The sequence below is a fragment of the Lates calcarifer genome, linkage group LG7_1, assembly GCF_001640805.2.
Source record: "Lates calcarifer isolate ASB-BC8 linkage group LG7_1, TLL_Latcal_v3, whole genome shotgun sequence".
In the NCBI taxonomy this organism is placed as follows: domain Eukaryota; kingdom Metazoa; phylum Chordata; class Actinopteri; family Centropomidae; genus Lates; species Lates calcarifer.
Window position 1 is genome coordinate 12,702,980 of NC_066839.1, and position 26,220 is coordinate 12,729,199.

The following is a 26,220-nucleotide window of genomic DNA, read 5'->3' on the forward strand; positions in this document are numbered from 1 at the left end:
AGGTTTTTGCTATGATGACTCTCTCTGCCATACACCCTAAGTTTTTAAAATTAAATTTTCAAAATAAAAGTGGGCAGCATTGTTCTGTGCACATCAGTAACTGGCTGATGTGAATTTAAAAGGAAAAAATCATTTGAGTAACTTTTCATTATTTCAACATGATCGCTACATCAGTGGGAAAGTCAACATTTTTGTTTACAATAAAGAATCTTTCATTTTAAAAACCATCTACATTGATACATTTTTAATTTAGCAGAAAAAGCCAAGTACATATATATTTTGTACTACTGTACTATCTAATCCATCTCCTATATAGAGTAATCTCCAGCTACTGACTGTAATGTATGACAGGAAGAAGGAAAACACCTTCACACCTGAGATGTGTACAGTAATTGTCAGGTTGCTTTTTCATCACATGATGACTAAAGAACTCATCCAGTGTCAGTTTTTCCTAAGTTAGAAACCCAAATAGTGACGAGGAATGCCGTGCTGTTTTTACGTGGAAGATGGGACAGCTGTAGTTTCCTTTTTCCTCCTTTGACTCATACCACCCAGTGTCACCGCTGAACAAGACTGGCTTGTTAAGATAGCTTGATCGTCTGTCAAGTCAAAGGAACAAAAAGATTTTGTGTGTATTGTGAAAGCCACGTTTGTATACATACATCTGTGTGAACTTTATCTTTAGATTACCTTTATAGCTGCTCAGTTCAAGTATTCCTCCCATCACTCCCCCATTTTCTCTATATATCCAAATACATTTCACTCCACCTATAAAAGAAAAAAAAAGGAAGCAAACATGCACAACCATTTTGATTTATTTAAAAAAAGGGGGCACCATAGTTTCTTCTGTTAGGATTAAGGGGACAAAAATGGTTTAAAAAAATGGCTGGCAAGAAAATAAAAGCCATTGTAATATTGCTTAGATAAATTGTAATGCTGATTTATTTAAGATGGAAACATTCAAAATGATGGGTCTTTGAAAGTATGCATTTTGACACATTGTTTACATTTTTTTTATCTACAAAACATAAGACATGTGACTTTACATAATGTGGCACATTTGTTTCATCTGATTATTTTGAAGAGGGCTGGTTAAAATATTCTGTCAGCTTCAGATGTCTGCATCAATACATTTTAGACATCAAGTCATAGGAGTACATTTAGAAATAGATTCTTGAAACTGATTAAAGGGACAGTTCAACATCTTAGGGCCTATGTTTATTTGTTTCTTGCCCAGAGTTGAATAAGAAAAATCAATACCACTCATGTCTTAGCTCAGCTCAAAGACTGAACAGGTAGCCTGGCTCTGTCCAAAGGTGACAAAACCCCCCTATCAGGACCTCTAGAGCTCATCAGTTAAGATGTAATGTTTGGTGTGTTGAATCAGAATAAAAGCCAATTTACAAAAACAACACACAATGGTTTTATGTTGGTTATGTATGATTTCTCAGCATCATATACACTGTGCAGATTTGAGTGGTACTGATCTTGTCATTAAATCATTTTACCATCTGCAGGAACAGTGATGTATCCCAGTGTCCACCAGTAAAAGTGTGTGGCTTTACTGTCCAGCTTGATCAAGTGGCAAACATCTTTTCTCCACACTGTAGCAAAGTGTTCTTCATGAACAGGTATTTAGGTTGTACAAAACAAGACATTTGATTAGCTCATAAAAGGCTTTTTCTATATGTGTGATAACAGCACAAAGAGTATCAAGTATGCCTGAAGACTAAAGGACTCCTCTTTACCCCTAACTCCACCCTATTTTTGATGTTTTTTCTTCTTTTTCTTGTCCTTTTTGGTTTTTTTCTCTACCACCTCCTCCTCATCCTCTACTACGATAACGTCTGCCTCCTCTCTGCGTTTCTTTTTCTTTTTCTGTGAAATCTCTGATTCTACAGTTTGATCCTCGGAGGGTTTGTGTCCATTTAGTAGCTCAGTTTCCTTCTTGTGCTTTTTAAGCTTTTTCTTTTTGGAAGGAGGCAGCTCCTCACAGTTCTGCTCCACGCCAGATGTGGAGCTACAGTTCTCATCTGTAGCTCCTTCGTTTTCTGCCATTTTCCTCTTTTTCTTCTTTTTCTTTGAACGTTCCTGCTCCTGGTTCTCATCGTCCTCCGCTACGATGGGAGCACTGCTGTTGTCTTCTAGCACTTCCACCTCATCTGCAGCCTTCTTCTTTTTTTTCTTCTTCTTCTTGGGCTCCTCTGCATCATCAGTTGCTACTGTGGCCTAGACTTGGTTCCTTGGATGGACTTGATGTCTCGTTGGTCTCTGCCGGGGTTGTCAGACTCTGGGCCTGCCCCCGAGCCTTCTTCAGCTGAGCCATTCGCTGCGCAAAATACTCCTGCATAGTGAGAGTACTTGTCACAGTCTTGGTGATGGACTCCTGTATCCAGTTCAGTGGTAGCGGGAGTTGCATTCTCCTCCGCCTCACCCTGAGAATCACTGCTGTTGCTCTCCTGGACAAAACAAAACCCACACAAATGACAACATACGTTTTTTGCATTAGTGCAGCATTTAGAGAATCCACACAGAAATAAACAGCACACAATGGTTCACCCAGAAGCTTAAGTGATCATCAATCAACATGCAGAGATTAACCAGGAAGATTTTAGTCAGTGAAAAAAGAAATAGGATGTTGACATAACAATAGGTGTTAAAAGGATCACCTTAAAATAAATATCACAGACCTGTCACACATCTGACATGTTACATCTTTTTTTTTTTTTTTAACACCACCACGTATTTCCACACATCCAGCTGTGTGTCCTTGCACAGTCAGCTCCTTAACACCTGTCCCTCTCTAACAGCCTCTCACTAGTAAAGCAAGCTACAGCTGAGACTTGATTTTTTCCCACAAAAATGAAACAATGTCTGTGATCTGCTGAAGTCTGACAAATGTATGTGCTGTCAGCATGTAGGAGCCAGTTTTCACTTCACATACACGCCTTTTCCACCAACTTAGATCCAACAAGGAAAAAACTGGAAAAAAAAAAAAAAAACTGGAACCAAAACTGTCCATATTGGGGGAAAAGGGGTAGTAGCACCAGTGCACTTCCTGATCCTTACATTATCAGTATATCAGTACCATAAAATTACCTAATGCTTTATTAGACTGAGCAAACTACTCCCTATAACATAGTTTCAATTAGAAAATGGACATTGACAACAGTTCATAGCCTGAGCCTTCAGAGCTTTTAGGGAAAAATCTGAATGGTGAGCAACAGAAACATTAAATATATATAAACAACAACAACAGCAGTAATTCCCCTATGTGTTTCTATGCAGTGGACCTGCTGTATGTATGTCCGCCAATAAACACAGTGCTACAGCAATGTCACTTTCACTGATATATTTTTTTAATAGCCCACGCTGGGATCAAAGTGGAAGCAGCTCGGCGACAGTCAGGAGGTGATCCCCACGCCGACAGCAGAGGTTGAAAATGAGGAAAGAGCAGTACTCATTCGTTTTGGTTAAACAGTCTCTAGACTGGGGAGGTGAGTCAGTCTGGTCACTGTCTCATCTCTCCGACCTTTAGGCTACACATTAAAACAGGGCCAACTTTACAACTATGAAGCACAACGCGGTCCAGATTTTAACTCTACGAGCATGAACAATTTGTCACCTCACCCCTGCGACCCATTTGTCTTCATTTTCCTAATGGCCTACTCAATGCATAATGATTTGTCCAGAAGAATACAGAAGCTCCTCCTGAGAGTCGCACTAAACAATACTGCCGCTGTGTGTATTACCTCGGAGATGGCCAAGTGGACGGCATTTTTCAAACCCTGCAGATGGGAGATAAATTGAAAAACGCTGTCGTGTCGAGTCACCTCATGGTTTGGCCTTTAAACTTTTACATGCAGATTAAACTACTCTGACCCTCAATGCTGATTGAGATAGACAAGCTGACTGATGGTTGGGTAAAACAATGTGGATGTTAATACGAACAGGTCTTCTGGGACCTGAACAGACGGAGATAAAGATAAAAGCACTGGGCTTTCCCTTAGGGCTTTAAGTATACTGTATCTGATTTTGAGTACTAATTTGGTTTCTTAAGAAAATCAGGATTATGAAAACTGTTGTTTCTTTTAAACCAGCCACCAGGGACTTCTATGAAGCCCTATTTCACAAAAGCTATTTGTCTTAACCCACAAAAAGTCAATATATTTCCATAAGGGAAATGACCATTGTTTTTGTGGGATAATATATTGATTAATACAGTAAAAAAAAGATTACTCTGCAAATATACCACTGGCAGAAATTCTCTTGTTTTAGGCTTTAAATCATGAAAGAAAAATAACATGAGACACTGAATATTACATAACATGATTAGATTACATCTGAAGCAGATGGATTCAGAAACCTCAGACTGGCATGAAACAGACAGTTGAGTTTAAATGACAGAGCACGTGTTTAAACGACAACAAAGTTTTCCGCCATCTCCGACTTCGACGTGAAAGAGCCCCAACTTCTAACAAGGGGGTGTGGGGGTGGGGGGTGGATAAGACCCTTCAGGTGAGGTGCCATTAAACAAAACTTTCCAACTTCCCAGAGAAAAATCTATACTCCCTGTTACTACACAATGCCATCCTCTCTGCCTGGGAAAGTGAAGATGGGGCTTAGAGCTGACCGCGCCAAACAACATGTAACTGGGATTTGGGAAGATGGCTGAGGGCCACTTTAGAGCTGCCTGTGAAATTACTCTCAAGAGAGAGAGAGTGTGAATGAGCGAGGGGGGGGGGGGGGGGTTAGTGACTGAGAGAAGAACATCTTCTTCATCAAGGGAAAGTGGCTGGAACTTGGTATGTGGTTCATCCTCACTGCCTGGGGATCTCCATTAGACTCTGATCTGACAGAGGGAAAGTGCTGTGCTGAGCACAGGCTTTATACATACACACACACACACACACACACACACACACACACACACAACACACACAAAACACACACACACACAACACACACACACACACACACACACACACACACACACAGAATGGATATAAAGCCACAGATCCAGTATTACTGGCAACCCTGGAGATTTTTGTTGGCAAGTGCTGAAGGCAACGCGTCACTAAGAAACAACTCGGCAGTAATGCTTCAGATCTTGTTGCACCATTTCCAGGTGTGTGTTATTTTCTCTCGCCTGTTATTACCAGTCATCATAACTGTAGGATTTTAGTGATGTAATTCCCCTAATAAGCTTCATAATACAATATTAACACTAAAAATATCAATAACACTAAATCATTTTCCATGAATTTGAATTTGTTTTTGTGTTAAGTATCCATACTTTAAACAAAAATATAAGAAAACTATTGAAAATTATTCTGTTACATTGATGTTTGCTTCTCTTCTCCTGATATCTTTTCCCTCTGTGCAAACACTGTAATGTTTTTATTATGTAATCACAAATCAAACTACACCACCACCAATTTACATAGCTAAGCTGTTACTGGACAGCTATAACACTTCCCTCAGTTGGCTCATGGTTAAAAGGTAAGTATATAGTAAATAATATACAGTAAGTAAATGTAATCACATGTAACCGCCAGACAAGTGGAGAGGAGCTGTAATGTCAGTCAAATGATTTAATATTGTTACTTAAGTTCACTTCAAGGGTTTTTAAGAGTAGTTACAGAAAAGATTTTAATTAGAGCCAAATCTCCAATATACACAGTGAATTTGGGGATAAAGAGGGTTTTTCCTCTTTTAAAAAAAAAAAAGAACAAAAAAATATTTTACTATGGACATACTACACCACATTTTAAAGAGAAAAGCTCTGTGATACTAAATGCACTCTTGAAGGATTTGTATGAAACGCCCACCTACATCTCAAAAAAGGATTTAGCCAATTTACTCAAATCTGTTTACATAATTGCTGGAACAAGAGAAGAATGACTGAAAAAAGGCAGTGCCAGGCTATAACACAGTGGGGCTGACGAGTGGAGGGTTGGAGAACCTATATCCAGCCGTGTCTACTACTCCTCCTCCACCTCCTCCTCCTCCTCCTCCTCCTCCTCTCCTCCTGCTCCTTCTGCTCCTTCTGCTCCTCCCAGACCCAGAACCCCAGGAAAAGGATGCGCTCAGTGCACTGTGTGCAGGTCTGAGATAAGGCTCCTTCGGCAGAGGAGCGGTCTGGCTGGCTATCGGGCCCTTCCTGCTCCGCTCTCTCCCCTGGCGGGGGCTGGGGCTGGGCAGGGAACACAGGGAGGGCCCGCAGAGGGTCCCAGAGAAAAGGAGAGGGTGGGAAGACATTCAACAGGCCGCCTCCTTCAAGACACTCCAGTTCTATCTCTCCCTGCTAATGTAGCCGGTGGAAAGCCAACGGTAAGACATGTGCCAAGGTGCCAAGACAGGGAGGCCAACATATTCAGGAGGAGAGTCAATCAAGCCAACAGACGGATGGTGGAGAAGGTTCACTAGAGTGCATGTGAAACTTTTTTGACACAACAAGATCAACACATAAATTCAATAAACTTTAATCAAATCAATCGATTACTGACAAGATCTGAAACCTAGACTACTTCATGCCTTTTTATTTAAAATTTTTAATCTCAAATTCCAAAATAGTTCAATACTACAAAACTGTCTTAATCTGGTCTTATTTGCCTTTGATCCCAGTCCAAGGCCTTTTAAAATTGAGGCTTTTTTTTATTACTGAGTCCAACCTAACAATTCTTTTTACCCAAAAGGTTGGTTTACATCTAAATGTGGCGCAAATAAAATGTGAGTTTCCCTCCATTGTTGCTATGCAAATGTTAGGAGTTGGTCTGGGAGACTAATTTTCCAGTCAGGTGCCATTAAATCACTGCAGAAGAAGAGGAGGATGCAACAAGATGACACGAAGAGCGCCAAAAAAGGGCGCCAGTTGAAGCTCAAACTGTGAATAACAATGTAGAAAACATAATGATATTTATGTTTGTTAATTTAAGGAATGTTACAGACTCCACACTGAGCTGTTGTTTTTGTCTGTTACTACTTCATCTCTTCAGTGGAGCAGAAGCTTGAGTGGATATTTAAAATCATGATTCGTGTACGTCATGATTTATTCACCAAGTCTGTTTTCATTACACTTTGTTGCATTTTTCTTCCATCAATGCACCAACTTTTCTGAGCTGGTGTAAAAACTTTTTTGAAATATATCAAGATTTTTTCTAATTTTCTTTAAATGCATGGATCAGTCCTTTTCCTGATCATGTGGATCAGCACAGATAACCCTAATATTTTCATTTGCTCTATTAAAGTCGTATCGCTCAAGACATTTGCTGGTTGCCGCTTCTCAAAAGTACAGTATTATTTTCTCCCCATTTAATGAAAAACAAAAGATAAAACACAGTGGCTTAGCTGTAGCACTATTTCCAAGCATTACAAATCATTAGCAATTAATAATCACACTCCAATCCACAATTACATTTCTATCATAAACACAGAGGTCCTGTAACGCTGTGTAGCAAAGCACCAGTGTTTTGGCAGCAGCATATCACTGATGCAATGATAAAACCAGTGAAAGTGGTTGGTTACAAAATAAGTGGAAACTGGGGCACCTAACTATCTGCAGTATTAGAAAGTTTTTATGCAAAATCCAATAAATGTTATTCATTACTGTTTTTCTGAGAAATAAAATAAACATAATATAATAATTCATACTTTGACATCTCCAAAACCAGGCTAGTAAACCAATCAGAATACAGGGCACTAAAATAGACAGTGGTTATAGTGTGAATTAATCTTTAAAAATCTAAACCTCGTGCAATAGTGTAAAACCAGACTCAAATACAAGGTTGCTAAGTGCACTTGTTTAAAGTGTATTAAGTTTTTTTTTTTTTTGAGTTGTGGATAACTAATCAGTGTTTGAAGGTATAAAGTGACCCTCTGGCTCACATGTTAATTAGCATTTGACAAAGCTGCAGTTGCTCATTTATTTTCTTAAAAACTGCCTGTTTGCATTACTTGCTTTTTTTTTCAATATATTCTAGCCAATATTGGTTGGGTCTGTAATTGCATGAGTGTGCCCTCATTGTCCTGCCACAATAATAAATTTGGCGATACTCGAGGTCTATGGATCAGGCCCTGATTAGCCAGCTGTCTCTCCCTGATGAGCACACAGGTCCAGCATCCCATCCTTCATGAGCCTGATGTGGGTGGACAGAAAAACAGGTGGATACCTTATTCCCCGGTAAATAAGCAAACTCTTCTCGGACATCAATATTTTTTTACACAACATCACTGCCCTCTAAGTCATCCTAATATTTATCTTCCCTTCCTGCAGAAATAATGTTAAGACAAAGAAACAAAGTTAAAAACTGTAAAAGGATGTACAATAAGTACATTAAATGCCACACATGGAAGCTTCCACAAAGCAATACATTTGCTAAAGGCATACTTTCTCTGTGTAGTTAAGACAAAACACAAAAAATGGGTTTTGAAAAATTGCACTTTGTGCCCAGTGCGAGAACGTTTATCATAAGTAACAAATGAAGACAACATTATGCATGCAGCATGACTACCCTGTGCTTGTTCAACACTGCAAACGCTTGCCGACAAAGCCCTCCTCAAGAGCACAGGGGTCCCCCCCGCCCCAACCCCAGAGAGGGAAGATACAGTGATTATTTTCCCCAGCTGTGATTTATTAGATTAAAGAGTCAGTGATTAAACGGTAGTCGGTGGCTGTAAACAGCCGAGAGGGCTGGAAAATCTTTGGGCGGTTAGCTTCACCAGGCAGTAATTACCCCGGCCCCATGTATTCTAGCTTAGGCCCGTAACTAAGAGACGGACGCCCTCTTTTTCTTTTTTTGTCCTGCGCTAATCTGTAAGTGTCAGCGAGCTGGCATGGCCAGGAGGGAGCAGTCCACAGAACTGCCAGGGAGGTAGGTGGTAAATGTGTGGTGTGAGTGTGTGTGTGTGTCTGTGCAGAAGGGAGAAAGGGATGGAAGAGGGGTGGGGTGGGGGGGGGTCTTGGCGGTTCTTGATATTTTCGGCGGTAGAAGCAAAAGGGCCTGTCAACAAACATGCTCAAGAAAGGGAGAGCTTTTGCTTGAGGCAATTAGATGTTATCTGAGAATGAATTAGAGCTCTTCAGCTTCACAAAGAGACCCAGCACCCTGCATGAGTGCACCGGCCCATTCAAACCGCGCCAACCACACTCAGACGACGCACGTTTACACCGGTGTCCCCTTTCAACAGATCAATGCTGCAAGGTAATGGACAACTGAGCCAAAAAGAAAGTCTCCGCTTTGGTGCCGTTTTTCTATTTATACTGTCAATTAAAGAGTGCAGTGGACGTCTGCAGTAAGTGAGGAAAGACCCTGTTAGTGTCGAAAAACAGGACAGACACTAAACCCTGTGAAGAGAATAAGCTAAATAAAATAAAGCTGAAACAAATGCTTGAAAATATATACTGTGCTAGCCACATGTAAAGCTTTCCAAGGCAACAATTATCAGTTTACATCCTAATAATGTAAGTCACCATGTGAAACAATAAATCATTTTAAAATAAATGCTTTCAAAACGGTTGTCTATTACTCGTATGAAGTCAAGCTGAAATCAAAATGTCTCCTGTGATTATAGCAACTACAGCCGTGATTACAGAACCTTTTTTAATGCCTTATCAATAACCAATAACCATCTTGATAATTTTGACCCGATGAAAAAATTCAACACTACCTCACTTCTGTTCCTCACAGGCCCCAGCACCAACCTACAAATCCTGAACTATATACTAGAGTTGCACGAAATCTCTGTACCGAAAACACATTTCGCTTCTGCGCTGTCAGCAAAGCGCAGGAGACGCGGTGCCGTCGCATCTGCCAAACGCTCGGGCCGCCCAACCCCGCATCGGCCCCCTCCACCCCCTGCTCCATATTCCTTAAGATTGCAGTATCGGGGGAGCCCCTGCTGACGTGCGATCCTTCATGTGGACGACGCGTGGGCAGGAAAAACTTGCAACAGGTGCCATCCGACGAGGCCTGATCCTCCAGCCCCTTTGTGCCTGAGTTGGAGTGGGAGTGGGAGAGGCCGCAGGGGTCACGCTGACCCGAGAGAGGGGCGCGCCATACCGACCGTCTGACTGGAGGGCGCCGATGTCAAAACAAGGCTTGTACCAAATAATACGCGACCATTTTTCTCTCCTGACATGTTTAGGGAGTACTGATCTAATGAACTGGTTGATGCTGTACCAATTTTGATGTTTCTAATGGTCAAATAGTTGTTACTGTTAAACTGTCATAAAACTTTCTTCCTTTACAGATATGAAAGTTACTTTTATTGTATTTATTAAGTTGCTGAATTAGCCTCCTATTTAAAGTTTAGAGAGTAAACTAAAGAAAATTCATTGAGCTGGAGGCATAAATGAAAAAAACTGAAACACTGAAAGCTAATTCCATCTCCTTTAAAATTAAGTACCATGACTAAGTGTGAATGTTATCACCTGACACACGACCATTAAATCCATTCATTTTGTCCATTCAAAATTTCATATTAATTAGAAACTGTGTTTTTAAAAATGTGGTTTTAGACTTAAGAAAAAAAAAACAACCAAAAAAAAAAAACACACACACACCAAAAAGGAATTTTGTCGTTTTGAATGCACAAAAAAGAAATGTAAAAGGAAATGTAGGTGGAAAAATAAAACTATGGCTTGTTTCCACCTTTCATCTGAGCTGGCGGCTTTAAAAAATGACTAACTTTTGTTGATGTATGAATCGGCGGGGAGTCTATTTATCAGCAGGCCCTCTGCGGTCGCCCGCTTGGGTCCCTCAAGTCACAAGCCGCGTCGCTCCCCTTTGACTGATTAATTAGCCAATCAGAGGACATTTTTCACTGGGCGGCAGAATGGTTTATTTCAGCTAATGCCGGGCTTTCGAGCTGAGGCCCGCTGGAGCCTCGTCGGCTCTTTCGGCCTGCCTGAGTGGCCGGGCAGAGGGGCAAGGGAGATAAATCAAGCTGGGCTGGCCCTCCATGTGGTTCCCCTAACTAAACCCCCTGAGGAGGGCACGGAGAGCCGGGGGTGGTGGTGGTGGAGGAGGAGGAGGAGGAGGAAGGAATGGTGGTGGTTGCAGGGGCGGGAGGGGGAGGGGGGACGCAGGACGGCCAGGGGCACTGCTCGCCCGCCGATAAGCACGGGGAGCACAGGGCTGCCAAAGTGCCTTCATTTAGAAGTGGCCGGGGCTTTTTGATATCTCGGCAGAGAGCGCCTGTCGTTTGTCATGCGGTGAGTAATTGTGTTGAGGGGCTCAAGAGGAGGCAGGAGGAGGTGGGGGCTCACAAGCGTGGGATGGGTGATGGATAACAGAGAACCGTGTAGATGGACAGGTGCTCCAACACAACTTGATAACCGTTACTGGTCAGGGAGTGTAAATAATGGTTTAAAGCATATATTTTTAGGTGGTTACCGGCTGAGTGAAACTGTGGTCATCCAATCACGTTATTGGTAAGAAAAATAAAAATGAGGTGTGCTAAATTTAGTAGGGTACACCTGTTATTTCAATGTCAGGTATATATAGTAGTTTATTTACACTGTTTCTTATCCTGCCACATACATAATCTTTAATCTTCTTTACTATGTACAATGGAACAAAACTTTTTTCAAGTTGTAGTGTGTGTGTGTGTGTGTGTGTGTGTGTGTGTGTGTGTACTGGGCAGGCCATTTTTAGTATAACTGTGCTGTTGTCTTAATTTGTCTTATTTCTAAAGCTTTCACTCCGTTTTCAAGCACACATTTTACTTTCAACATCAAAATATATCACATTAGAAACGGAAAATTTTTAAAGCTTAAAAAAAAAAGAACAAACGTTTTAACCTCTACAGCTATACAGTCAGGACAAAGATTACACAGTTTTTTTTAAAGACAGAAGTTCAAGTGAAACACTAATGGCAGATAATAATAGGTGAGACTAAGTGGCTATCTAAATACAGCCAATTAATATGAGGTGGGTTCATAATCTGTCCCATCTGCTCGTATGTTCTTTTCAACACATCCAGCGCTGCCTTTGATGAGCAGAGGCATGTGGGACTGCTGAGTGTGTGGGTGTGTGTTTGCACGCGTATATGTGTGTCTGCATTTCAGGGAGCGTTGTGAGCAGCGATAAGAGGCGAGCAGGAAGCACATCACTGCAGAGGAAGGAAAACCCCAGCAGTGGAGTGGAGGGGAAGGGGGTGGAGGGAGTCCACTGGTGGAAAGGGAGGCTGGAGAGACAGCAGTGGGTGGCGGGTGAAGTGCTGGAAGATTCATGAGGGGGTGGAAGGTTCTGGAGAAACTGATCCAGATTCGGTTGAGACTCCTGGCCTCACCTTGTCAGGATGCAGATATGTGATAATGCGACTGGTGGTGGCTTGTACAAACTACAAACTCCACCGCCAAAACCTAAGCTCCCAGTCACTGCGTAGGAATACAGCTCTCTGGGGCATTGAGGTTATAGCATGTGTGTATACTGCAGACTACATTTTGCGCTGGTACAGTAAATGGCAGATGACTGTAAGCACAGATCAGTGTGAGCCGAGAGGTCACTAGCAGTGACGTGGACACACTCGCAGGAGATACTGCACAATGCCTAAAGCTTGATTGGTCCATCACCCTCTTTACCTCTTCCCAGCAACCTCAAATGTTGCTGGGCTTCAACACAAGGCCTCGTGGGAAGCCATTGTAATTGTGTTCAGTGTTTTCGATATGGTCAATGGTGTCCCTCCTGGCTGAAAAATAACAGCCCATAACCAAACGATTAGGGAGAAAATGATGGTGTGTATTGCCTGCATTTCCAATGTTAATCAGCTGGGGAGCGGCGGCCATTGTGATGTTATGGCTCGGCACCTGCAGGGGGAATAGAGAAGGGTTTTTCCTTGCACAATTTATGGATTTTAAGATGCCAATTTCTTCAAGCCAAATGCTTGAGATAAACAGAGGAAGCCAGCAAGAGGCTTTTCTGTGTCTTCCAGTCCAAAAGCTACATTTATCATTGTCCTTGTAGCTCTGTATGGGGTCAGTGGAAGTTATGACAAGATAAATAAATGAGGATTTATTAATTCATGATAAAATGCACAGACGTTTTGTGTGTTTTTGTCAAATCTCATGCCTTTACAATTAAAATTTATGTGAATGCAAGAAAAAAAATCTGCAAAAACAGTGTCCTCTGTTATTAATGTGCATTTGTGATTTTAAATATCTTATCTGTCTTTTAACTCCATTCTCTTTCAACTGAGTGAAATGACAACGTGTGGTGTGACTCAGTCGTAGTCTGTTTTTATCCCAAAGCATCACATTTCTAATTAAAAGACCCTAAAAAATGGAAGAGATTAGATCCAGGTTAAGCTTTTGTTTTTGATTAGAGAGCCAAAAGGAACTTACTGGGCTTGAGTTCAACTTGCACCTGCCTGAGCCTGTAAGCTACGGTTCAAAAGCATGAGGGCCAGCATAACGCCAAATGGCAAAGTAACATTTGAAGTGACCAACCACTGATGCCAAGAGCAAGAATCCAACTTTTTTTTTTTGCAAGCGTCATCATTTCAGATTTCTGCACACCTCACCGCAATTTTGGTTTGCCTTTAATAATGCCCGCTGGCACACTTAACTACCTGATGTGAGCGCTCCAAGACAGAAGCGGAGAAGAGAAGGGGGGGGGGGTTGAAGGAGAGAAGTAGGGGGCAAGAGTGCAAATCCTTTAACTGGATTTAGGTGCTCTTGCCACCATCAGTGGCCTGTTGGCGGTGTTAAAGCTGCATGCTGTGACATGGTTAATCTAAGGCCACAGGCTGCTCAGGAGCCGGGGCCCTGTAGAAGCGGAGGGATCGCATGATGCTGCAGCGACTGATGGAGGCGTCAGCACCAGTGGTCATCCTTAATTACCAAGACAGAGGCAGATAAGCTCGAGCCACCTGGACAGAGGTACGCGGCCTCCTCCCCCGGTGACTTTCGCAAGGCAGATCAGAGGTCTGACCTGAGTTTAGACAACTACTGATTCAGAACAGAAAGAGTGACAAACATCTTGGATTAGGAATATTCTATACACCTTTTGTATCTGGATGTAGTGCATGTTGTCAATCTCTTGAACTCAATGTGGAACTTCTTCATGTCATACTTCATTTTTTTACATACTTTGTTTTATATGCTATTTATAGTTCTCTTATCTTGTTTTCTTCTTAGTTTCAATTAGTGTTTCTGCATGTTCATGTTTCAATCTCTCATTTTTTTTGTTTGTTTTTAGGTGGATATTTGTTCAAACGAAACTTTATTTACAAAGTTGTGAAATGAGGACTGTAAAAGTGATCAACGCTGCGCAGGCAGGAAATAAATCTTGTATTTGCAGGTTTTATTAGAATGAAAATGATAAAAAAATAAATATTCTGATTGAATTTTGGAAAAATTTAATTTATGCCTAAATTAAACTTTAAGGCAAGAGAGGATCTGTATTTTTAATAACTGTGGTTAATGAAAAAAACCTTCATGTCTCTTACCTGCTCTTGGTCTGTAGCGGATCTTGCTCTCTTCCCAAAAATACAATTCAGGTCTGTTTCACTACGGGAGGACAGGTCCTTTCCTAAAAGAATAAATTATTTCTTAAAATAATAACAATAATAATAATAATCATACGGCATACTCTCTCATACTCTGTTTGTCTGTCTCTTTGGCACATACAAACAAGGCTAACTACAGAACAAATACCAAAGAAATCAGTGCAGTGGGTTTTACTTCACCTGGCCCACTGCCTGGCAATACACAAATACACACAAGAAAAAAAAAACATTTACAAATTTAGACAACATCTGAGGGTGCATGTGTTTTGTCCAACTGTTAATGGCTGCAGCTGAAAGCATGAGTGCATTAGTTGTGTGTGTGTGTGTGTGTGTGTGTGTGTGCACATGTGTATGGGGTTTGAGGGGAACATGGTCTCTAAGTGAGGAAAGGGGAGGCTTGCGTGGCTTCGTTCTTGCTCCAGGGATAAAACGGCAAAGAAAAATAAACCGACGACAAGGTCTGTCACGCCACGCCTCCGGATTCCCATTTTCAAGCCGGGCCTCAAAGACTCCTGGAGCACACAGTCGTCTGTCTCAAGCCCGGGTCCTGTTCGTACAGCTGCATCCTCTTCCTTCAGCGGGGCTCTGATAACATTTGGTTATTTATTGCTTTTAAACCTCTATCTCCCCTACTCTTGGCTTTGAAAGTCACTGCACAGGCAGGTCTAAAAAGTAAAACCAAGAAAGTATGTTGAAAACAAAAATAAATGAAGAGTGTGGGGGGGTGGGGGGTGGGGGCCTGTGGTGTTTGTCATCTAGTGAACTGAGGTCAAAAGTAAAATTATGCCCAATTTGACCTTTCTCCCGTTCGGACGAGGAAGTACCTGTCAAAATTCTCAGGCTTTCAGGTGAAAGTGCAAATAACAATGTCCTGATAAAAAGGAGCTTAACCCTACTTTTCCCTTAAACATTCAAAGCTGGGTGCCATTCCACAGGATGATGATGACACGGACACTGCTCAAGTGTTATTGAATGCACGCTGGTTTCCACGGTCACGGTTGAAATGGCAACAACTGTCAGCACAGATAACTAGTCGAACCAGACCAACATATCACCGAAGCGCTATCTGACAAATACACAAATTTGACAAGTAAAAACAACTTCTTTATTACTAAACAAAGCAAAGTAAGATTGATGGCGTCCAATCATATCAATGTCTCCAGTATTAAACACTAAACTGGAGGCGAATGTGATGCTTCTATGGGAACAAACAACACAACTTAGTGCTTAGCTCTTTCGCATAATAACTTGTATTTATGTTACGTAAAAACTTGTTTAGTTAAAAGCCCAAAGGCTGCGGCCAAACCAAAAAACAAGAGGAGCGGCGAGTGGAGAGATGTAGTTTAATTCTGCATCAACCACCCTTGCTGCCCTGACAGGTGATAGATGGAGGTGGCAATTAAAACTGGGTTACTGGTTTATGCTGTGGGCCCCCGGACCTCAGCAGCCGAGAATTTGGTGCCTTTCTCCCGCAAACAAAGGCCATCAATCCTTAGTGCTGGCAGTGAGGGAGCCAGCGTGAACAGGATATCAATAAAAAAAAAAAAAAAAAAAAAAAAGAGGAGCGAGAGTGAGGAGGAGGCCTGCGCTGAGATGGAAACCAAGATGTTTGGTAGGGCTATTGCGGCTACAACATTTTTTTTTTCTCGCAGATTTAATATCAAGGACAATCAATCAACAAATACATAATGAATTATTATACAAGACTAACATTTACGTAAGAAATCATAGAGATTAGAGACTGGTAATAGACCAAACATTTTATAATTATTTTTTTATCTGAAGGGAAATTAAATCAGGCAAATTCAGTGTTTGACCTTTGCCTATCCATGCCCAACCCCCAAACATCCAGACCTATGAGAGTAGTACCTGACTTTTTCAACCTCTCATGTAACCAGCTTAGCAACACTAAATCTATTAACAAGCCTTAACTTGGCAACAGCTTCACAGGGAGGGGAGTCACCACCGGAGCAGTCAGTGGAAGCATGCAAACAGGCGTGGCAGGTTACCTGTTGCCAGGTAACTCTTTGCTTGCCTTTGCCGATCCAGACTACAGACAGGACGGAGTGGGGCAATGTCAACAGAAAGAGACCATTTAAAACAATAAAAAAGATAGATAAATAAATAAAATAGGACTTCCTGTAGCTGTTGGATCATAAATGTTTCCATCATTTAAACGCAGGTTTCACAGTGCGTGTCAAAGTGCACTGAGAGTGTCACACCACCACAAACTGAACTCTCAAGTTTCCAATTAAGGTGTGAGCCGTTTATGGACAAACAAGTAGCGCCAGCGTCCTTTTTGCCGCATGACGACGGTTGCGGGACCTCTCCGGGTAGGCACAGGTTGAAGTGGTGTTATGTTGCAGAACACGACTGAATTGACAGGCCTACAGCCTAGATTGAATTCCAGTGAAAACACTCCCGAATGCATTTCCCCCTAATCTGTTTCCTATTTGCCTTCTGACAGTCTGAGAAAATTAAAGTAGTGAAAGAGAGTGGAGATGTCCTAACGTAAAAACTTGCTCTTTGGCTTCCGCAGGACATTCCCACATAGCTGGTGTTAATAATGGAAGGGATCCCCTCAAATGGATTAGAACTTAAAGCTTTCCAGGATCAGACTTTATTAGTTGACGACAGGTTGGGGTACAAGTGCATCCTAATGCAAAGTCAATAAAAAGGCCTAAGTTTGCAGTCAACACATGTTCAGAGGTGAACGACGGACAAATGTGGCCCTATAAATGAGCGCTCACTCAAGAGGTCAGTGAGGTCATCTGATTGCTATCTAGATACTCATAAGATTTTGACTAAGATAATTTCAGTTCAAAGTGAAAATGATATCTCATGTTACATTCTGATTATTCCTAAACAAGAAAGTCTGCATTAAGATAAATGGAAATTTTATGAATTTAGCTGGAATAACTTTTTCCAAACGGTTTATGCAGGGGAATGTCCAAATTTCCAATGCAACTGCAATAAGCCATCATGTGTGGTCACACTGAACAATGTCAACTGATACTAAGACGCAGCAAACACAAAAGCAAACAGATACAGACTTGCGTACTGAGGCAAAGGTACATCTGGCCAAGTCACAAAACTTTCAACCTGAGCAGAACTTTATCATTATATCGAGTTGTATGACTTCATGAAGTACGTACAAAGAGTGAGGGCAGGAAAGAGACTCATCCGACTACATAAGAAAAACAAGGGACATCATCACACCCCTAACGTCTCTGCTTCATGTCCTAAGTGTGCCTTGGTGCATCTCATCTATCAGGGACACACTGTTTCTGGCCCCTGCCAAATTAAGATCACAAAAACAGGGTGAGAGGGTCTGGGGGGCGGGGGGGGGGGCACGCTTTATCTGACGGGGTCATCTAATGGGTCGCACAGCCCCTGGGAGGTGTTGTTTTTGGGGGGCCAGTAAATGGACATGCCAGATGCCCCAAACAGGAAGCAGGAAGTTGCTATTGAATGACGTAAAATATAACAGGCTCTTCCAGGTGAGGCAAGAGTTGAGATATTTTGTTTTCCCATGTATGCTGACCAGCTAAAGTAGATATGAACCCAATGACAAACAATTACAGATTCATTACTTTCACACATGTGCATATCACGAAGATTTGCAGAATTACTGTAATTCATAAAAACCATACGAATTAATATCACAAATCACAACACAAAACAATGTAACTGATGAAAACCTTGACAATCTTACTGTTCATGTAATCACTAAACTATGCAGCATGCTCAAGTGCAGAGACTCAGCGGTAAAATATGGGCCAGTGGTTATTCATTTTGGTCTCCAGTGGTCCTGAACACCAAAAAACTCCTCGTGCCTATCAGTGTCCTGGCCTTGACCAGCAAATCTTGACTTCCTGACGTGTAAAGGAGTAATGAAAGTAGAAGGGAAGAGTTATTAATAACCTCCCCTAGTGCTGACCGGGCCAACTGACCCAGCACAGGCTGACAGAGCTCTGATCAGCGTCTGCGGTCTGAGCCAAGTGCACAAGGCTCAACGAGAGGTAAAGAAGGTTGTCTGTCTGTCTGTGTGAGCAGATGGTACATGGGTGCCGCAAAACTATTTTTAGATGAGAATAGTTTTTTACTATGTGATGAATAGAGGATCAGGTCTGGTGGTGTTTGCTGCAGGACACTACAGAGAAGAAAACACTTGTGTGTGCATTTAGTATCTTCCTAAGCCATCTCTCTGATCTGTCCCCTGTCAGCTGCTAAAAGACAAACCCACCTTTAGTAAACTTCATGTAATGGACCCTCTTTTTGGAGGTCTTGGATTTTTCCTCCAAGCTGAATCCTTTCTGCTCATCTGGTGGAGGTTCTACAGATCACAAAAGAAAATTGCAACATGGTCACATGGAGTTAGAAATTTAACATGTTCAGTATAATTCCACACAACCTCTACCAACTCCCATATAACAGCAGTCTCTCTGTGCTTTGTCCTCTGGCATAGTGGTAATGATGATGTTCATTATGTGACACTGACAATATCCAGGCCTTCACTCTACAAAATGTTGTACTGTGGCACCCTCTACTGTTCAAAACATGCACCAACCAACCAGAATAAAATGCACTTGGCACTTGGCTGTAACTAAACTACAGCTGCAGCTGTAACTACAGTTACAAAGGTCACTATTAAGTATCACCAGTCAACTCTAAATGGTGATTTAGAACAAGACATACATACATTTTAAATCAATGGCCTGATGCAGTGCCAGACGAGTAACATATGACCACTTGTTTAATGCATGGACCACTCACTGAAAATTTGATCATTAATGTATGTGACAGTATAATATTCTTTGGACAAAGCATAAAGAGCAACTTAACACCCACTTTTAGCTTGATCTCTTCACTTCACAATTAACAAACTGCAGTCGTACCCTGACACACATCACTCCATACTGACACCACAAATAAGCTCTCACCCTGTGGTTAACAGTGCATAATATGTAGAGCTCATGCGCTGCACAAGCAAACCAGACTTTGTGTACTTACCGTCGTTATCGTTTTGACCATGGCAGTTGTTCAGTTGAGCAAGTAGCTCATTGAAATCGTCCTGGTGGGCAATCCAGTTGTCCTGTAAACACAGCAGATCTCAACACAACAGAATGGAAATACTCCTGTTTGACAATGACAGATTTGTTTGGTGTTTTCAGACAGATTTCAAAAGTAACATAGGAGCTGAGTGTTGACTTGTACATTTGACTGAATTAAAGCACTCAATACCAAAAGACTTGGTTTATGATTCCTACACAAGTTGCCAGTTTGGTGGCAACACTGGTGGGATGATGATGGCCAGACGTGTACCAGGTTTTATGTTATGGTTTATTTTGTTGTTATGTTTTTAACAAAGTTTTGCACTTATTTTTATTACGTATTATATATTTGATGTTTTTTATGTTCTAAGTCTGTGTTCTGTTTTTCCCTTGGCAGTGAGACAAATTTCCCCTTGAAGACAATAAAGCTGAAGTTTGACAGCTTGCGAGTGGACCTTCCATATGCCTCATAAAAATTAGAGCACTCAGCTGTGAATGTGCCAGCTGTGCATGGCTCATAGTTTATGATTTTAATTTGTGTGCTATTAACTTCTGACAGCCGCACCAGAAGGTATCAACTTAACTTTGCAAATATTGCCAGTCCTCTGTAAACATTTTAAATAAATGAACTTGCACTACAGCATCAGTCCTTGAGAAAAATTACTATAATACTAGCATAATAATACAATGGTGCATTTACATCAGGCATTAAGGGACCAGCCTTGGGATTTGTACAGCACGAACACCATTACAATTTGTACTAATATAATAGGGTAGTGCAATATTCCTCAAGAAAAGTAAGAAGTGGTGGTACTACTAAGTGTTAAATGTCCTCACCTCATAGCTGGCATTGGCTCCAAGTCCATAGTTGTTGTTTTTGACTTTTACTTTGATATGGTCGGTGGAGCCTTGCTCGCTCCTGCCCAGGCCCTTAACATGAAAAGAGAAGACATAACAACGCGCGACACTGATGTTCATCCATTCACTAACCACGTCCACACAAACACACAAAAAGCAGAGATCCATCACTACACTCACCTTGCCCTTGGACCAGCCCATTCGCTCCAGCATCTTCTGGCCAAATTTGGAATCATCATTACTCCAGGCACTGTTCCTAGGGTCAACAGACCACTTCTGTTTCCTCCGGGCTGGAGAGAAAGCAGCAATATTATTACATAACAGTCAGTCAACACCACATTATATGAGTAGAACACTTAAGCTAATCCACACACAAAACTCCTCGCTGTGCAGAATCAAGACAAGGCAAATACATGTTCTGTAATGCTAAGTTTACTCTAAAACTGCACTGCACACACTTGATAGCCTTATCACACCTCTGTTACACTCACAATGTGATACCAGCCCGTGTATACACACATTTCAAATCCGTTTAACGCGCTGGTTTTACTTGTTCAATAAATTAAGTTTCTCAGCTCAGGTAAAACACCAGGACGTTCATGTGTCATGTATGTAAACAGTGACTGACAGCTGTCACCGCTATAGAAATACTAGCAGAGATGAAGTCCTGACCATGTGTCGAGAGAACAATCTGCCCCAGCAAATTTATCAAAGTTGGGGCTGCAAATACTTCAGAAATATTCAGCCATTAAGGACAAGACGTGGCTAAAATAACGAGTTACAGTAGACAAGAGGCAGGGTTACAAGGGAAAACACGTGTTTACTCAGAGTACCGTCGCTAATGCTAATGCTAATGTTAGCTACCGGGATACTTTAATAATTACTGAATACAGAACATTTTCGGAGTAAAATCTCTTGACAGTAGGTAGCGATGGTTTTCGTGAACACATATCATATAAATACATGTAGCTTCGTTGAGAGAAAAAGGGAAATACTCATCAAAACGTTAGAGGAAATTTACGTACGCTCAGCAAGCATGGACATCCTGGGGTCCTTAAACAGCTTGACGACAGGCGAGTAGGGCTCCTGTAAAATGCCTGAAGACAATGTGACCACGCCAGTTGTTTGTTGTAAACATATCATAATAAAATAATATTCATTATGTGTCCTGTTCAATATGCATGAAAGTGCATTAATTAGTCTTTTATTTTTATCATTGATATTATCGCTCTTTTTAATTTGTATTATTGCATGTGATCCTTTTTAGCCAAGAGAGGGCGACACAGAAACACACACATACTAACCAGTGTTGTATGCTACATGTGCCGGTCTGGGTCACTCAGGTTCAATGAACCAATAACTGCAGCATGACTCATAATACTGAGTCTGATACTGATACAGCAATGAAAAATATACAGGTAGTATTAAAAAATATTATTTAATCTATTTTTAGTCACTTATCTCGGTTATTAGTGTTGTGACAAAGATGTACTGAGGATGTGGAACAATAATATATAATATACAGTATATGATATGAGTTTTTGTTGTTGTTGTTTTTGTTTTTTGTTGTTTGTTTGTTTTGTTTTTACAATTTATACATAAACATGCAAACAGTACAACTTATGTTTCAAACAAGGATGAAATATTTGGAAAATGCAAGCTAAAAGATTGAATTATCCCCCAGTATGTATCTGTGATCAGTCAAGCTCCACCCAAAACTAAACTCTGATAAGCCCAAGTCAAACAAAGCATTGCACAGTGTGTTCTCATTACAATATGTGCAGCCAACACAGAAATGTCATGATGGATTTTTTTTTCTTTTCTTTTCTTTTTGTGCATGTGATACTCTAAATCTAAAAAAGATCACATTTTTCCTTTCAGAGGTCCTTCCTCCACTGACAGAAAATACATTTTTACTTAAAGCTGAAAAGTAGGAGGGAACAAGGAAGCAGACAAGCATCACTTTGTCTTCTCTGACCACACCTTCAGATATTCTCGGTAACCTAAACTTCTTAGCTTTGTTACAAGTGCCAACAAAATACTTCAACAGAAGCTTAGCACTTGAAAACATACCACTGAGTGAAGAGCTGTGGTTGAGATGTGAACCAGCTGGCTTCAACATGAATGTTGCCCTCTTATGTAACTTGTTATCAACATGCTAGACAACATACTAACTTAAATCAAAAGCCAAAAACCAAGCCTTAAGTAGAGAGACACCTCCCAGATAAAGTAAAGAAATAGTTGCAACAGTAACTTCAGTGGATTTAAGTAGATTTAGTGGCCACTTCAGTGATGTTACTGGATGGTTGCTTTGGTCTCATTTATAGTGACTATGAAGGAGCCTGGGACATCCACATCTATCAATCCATTGATTATAATGAACCAGTTTAAAATTCTAACATTATTCCAATGGCACACCCCAGGAAGCATATTACAGATGGTTGTTTTGCAAGTTCAAATGGTAACTGTGACTGAGTGTCCTTGAGTAACATGAGTCATAAAAGCTTTTTTTTTTTTTTCAGTCCTATCAGGAGGAAATGAACTAGTCCTGATATCAGACAAGTGTTAACAATTCCTGTGTGCCCAAGGCAAAGAATAGATGTAATATGTATTTATGCTAAATAGATATTATCAAGATGTTTAGTTCTTTTGAATTTTGCCCAGGATAAAAAATGACTGAGGGTCACCTTCAGGAGTTGTTTTGCTGGGGTAGGAGCCAATGGGCCAAGTTAATATGACTAAGGGGTTTTTATTTGTATTTCTACTGGTTTTACTTTTTATTTTTCTAAGACAAATCTAAGTCTATACTGCAAAATTTGGAAATAAAATGATGCCTTTAAGCACAACGTAAGCCCCTAAAATGTTAAATCCATCCACTGTCTTAATCTTATGTTAGTTTAGATGCTCAACATTATCACTTGGTTCCAAACATAGCTTGAATATAGCTCAATGAAATCTAAACTCTGTAATATGATGATGGTTAGCATAAAGTTAACACATGTACTATGTAAGGTCAGAAAACAGACAGTCTTATAAATGACACCGTCCTGTTCTAATTGCACAGCTTTGCTTGTGGGATTAAAGTAAACAGGATTCACCTCAACTGCTGTTCCAGAGTCAGACATCATTTTGTTTCTATAATGGTCAAGCTTGAGCAGTGTGAAGTGCTAATCTGACCCTAAATCTGTGTTTAAAGTTACCACCTGCAGCATGGGATTAAGGGAAGGTTGTGTAACAGAGGCCTGAAATGGATCAGTGACAGTGAATATAGTCAACCCTGACACTCCAGACTGTCCTACATGGAAACTGACAATACGAGTTCCAGATATTCTGTGGTATCATCACACCTCATCTTGCCACTCCTGTTTCTTCTTTCAACTAATCTTGAAAGAGTTCTTTGTATGTTAAAGCCAACATGGCCTGATTTGAAATAATAAAAAAATATTTTATTATGCACAGGCCACATGATCAAACAGTGCACCCACAGCCTAAAGGTCAGATCAAGTCAGATGCTTCATTCAGAATTTATAGCTGACGTAGAGATCGCTGATTCATTGAGCTCATAAATGTGACTGTGATCCCAAAGTGAGAATTGATCTTCTCACCATCCTGTTCCAGACCACTGGAGCAGTGCCATGAAATGTTCTGCAAAAGCATTTCCCAAAACAAGAAAAAGAAAAAAGATATAGGAAGAAAGAAGAAATTCAGTTCTTTGTTGTCCCACAATAGGAAGTTCTGTTTGCAGCAAAGCAGCATAAAAACATTTAATCATAAAGACAGCAAAGAAATTAAAAACATAAAATTTCCAAAAGATTTTTCTTTTTTGATGAATTACCAGTGACAGTCAAACATTGTCAGAAATGAAGAAAATAGCAGCAACAAGGCTGTGCTGTCTGCTGAATAAAAGCCTGTAACTGTAAGGGAGTGATATACTATACAGTATAAACCTTTACATTTCTCTGGAGGCGGTAGGGTGGGAGGACTGGTGGTGGGGGGTCTTGGCCCCCATTACCATGGCAACAGATCTCCATGTGGAATAACAGCTGTGGCACAGAGTGTTATGGCGTTTTTGGCTCATTGCCCAGCAGCTCCCTCCGCCCTGGGGACTTCTTTATGTCTCGTCCTTCACTTTCTGCTGCAGCCCGATGTGAGCTGCACCGCACACATCTTATTACACGATGACGAACAAAACACTGGGGCCCAGGCGACCGAAGAAGCCCTCTGATTGGCCGGTGGGAGGAGGGTCTGCTGGCGCGCGCGCGCGTGTGTGTGTGCATACCCAGTGAGACGTCTTACATAAGAGGCAAGGTTTCCCTTGCTAGAAAGAGAACATGAAGCAAAAAAAGTGAGGGTCTCGTCAGATGGCTCTTTGTCTCTGTTTCAAAACACCCTCCACCACCCTCTGGTACCTCTTCTTGGAAAGCTTGATCTGTTGAGACATGTACGTGTTCAGTCACATTCACATACAAGCATTATGCACATTTTGTGCATATGAAAATATTTGCCTCTAAAAAATATCTGTGCGTGTGTGTATTTCATTTGCTTGCACATGTGTAAGTATGTTGATTTTCGAGCCATTTTCTGGTCCACCGTAGGATATACTCTCACTTCTATAAGACCACCTCACATTCACAGCTAAATGTCTGCAAAAAAGACATCTGATTCTCATTTGCAATTCTGCATTGCTACCAAGTTCCTGAATGCAAACAATGTTGTAATCTATTGCATTAAAGAGAAATTCCATAAACCTTTGTTTTGTTTGGCTGAAATGGCAGTCCATCAAAAGCACCTGTCATTTAACACACAGATGTTTTCTGTTACCTGAACTAATCCTCTTTCATAGTAAAAACAAAATGACTTAACATCTTAAAATGCTGCTATTTTGCAGTCAAAATAACACAACAAGCTTCTGTAGTCATGTTATCAAGCATGATTTAGGTACTTACAGGGTTCTTTTTCATGAGGTGCTGACATTGCTTTGTGTTTCCTCTCTTGCACAAGCTGCAAAAAAGCAAAGATAATATTATCTGTAAGGCATCTGCTGGATGTGAGAGCTGTGTGAAATCATGCAGTGTGAAATTATTCCTACTTGGTGGAGTTGTGGAGATGTGTGAAAAAGCTTGCTAACAATTCCTGGAGATTTGTAATGAGAAAATGACAAGTTTTCATTCCAGCTGCAGAGCACACCTGCAGATATATTGACACACATTCACAGGGGAGAGTTAGTAATCAGCGACAAGAGCTTGAGTAGTATCTGGTTGAAACGAAAGCCTGCGCGCTCTTCAGGCTCAGTGGCTCATGACTGAGAGCGAATGGAAAAAAAGAAATGCTCCTCACATTACTTAACAGTGAATTTAGCTGAATGAGGTGAATCTCTCTGTGCGCTCAGCCAAGCTGTCCTCCCCTCCTGTGCTCTTGTTTTCTGCAGCACAAATGCAAAACAAAACCGAACAAGGTCACCTGAGTGAGTGAGAGAAATTGAAGAAAAGCTATCAAGCGTGTGGTCAAGGACACTGCTGACCTCAGGGGTTACAGTTTATGGTCCCATTTGGTGAAGGAACAACAGCAGCTTCAGTTTAGTACATTTATTGATGTGCTGAGGGTGACACTTCTCATCTGGGATGTTTATTTGCCCATTCTTCCTCTGTAGGAGATTGTAGTCCCACTAAATAAACTGCACATCCATTCTGTACATATGTCTGTGACTTGTGTACAGTATCTCTTTGCTTGCTAATTGCACCATACTTCCCTCAACTAAAGCAGTGGGGAAATAGCTTTGTGAAGTTGCATCAGCTAT

General features: G+C 41.1%; 1 protein-coding gene across 1 annotated transcript; it reads right to left on the minus strand.

The window, feature by feature from the left end:
- Positions 1-924: 924 nt before the first annotated feature.
- Positions 925-21,561, minus strand: pinx1 (PIN2 (TERF1) interacting telomerase inhibitor 1). Its single transcript, XM_018694446.2, is given in 9 exon segments — positions 925-2,214; positions 2,216-2,386; positions 2,388-2,459; positions 14,452-14,534; positions 18,758-18,847; positions 19,525-19,606; positions 20,403-20,495; positions 20,604-20,713; positions 21,449-21,561. Coding segments are annotated over 9 exon segments (1,173 nt in total). The 5' UTR covers positions 21,468-21,561; the 3' UTR covers positions 925-1,761.
- Positions 21,562-26,220: the final 4,659 nt, after the last annotated feature.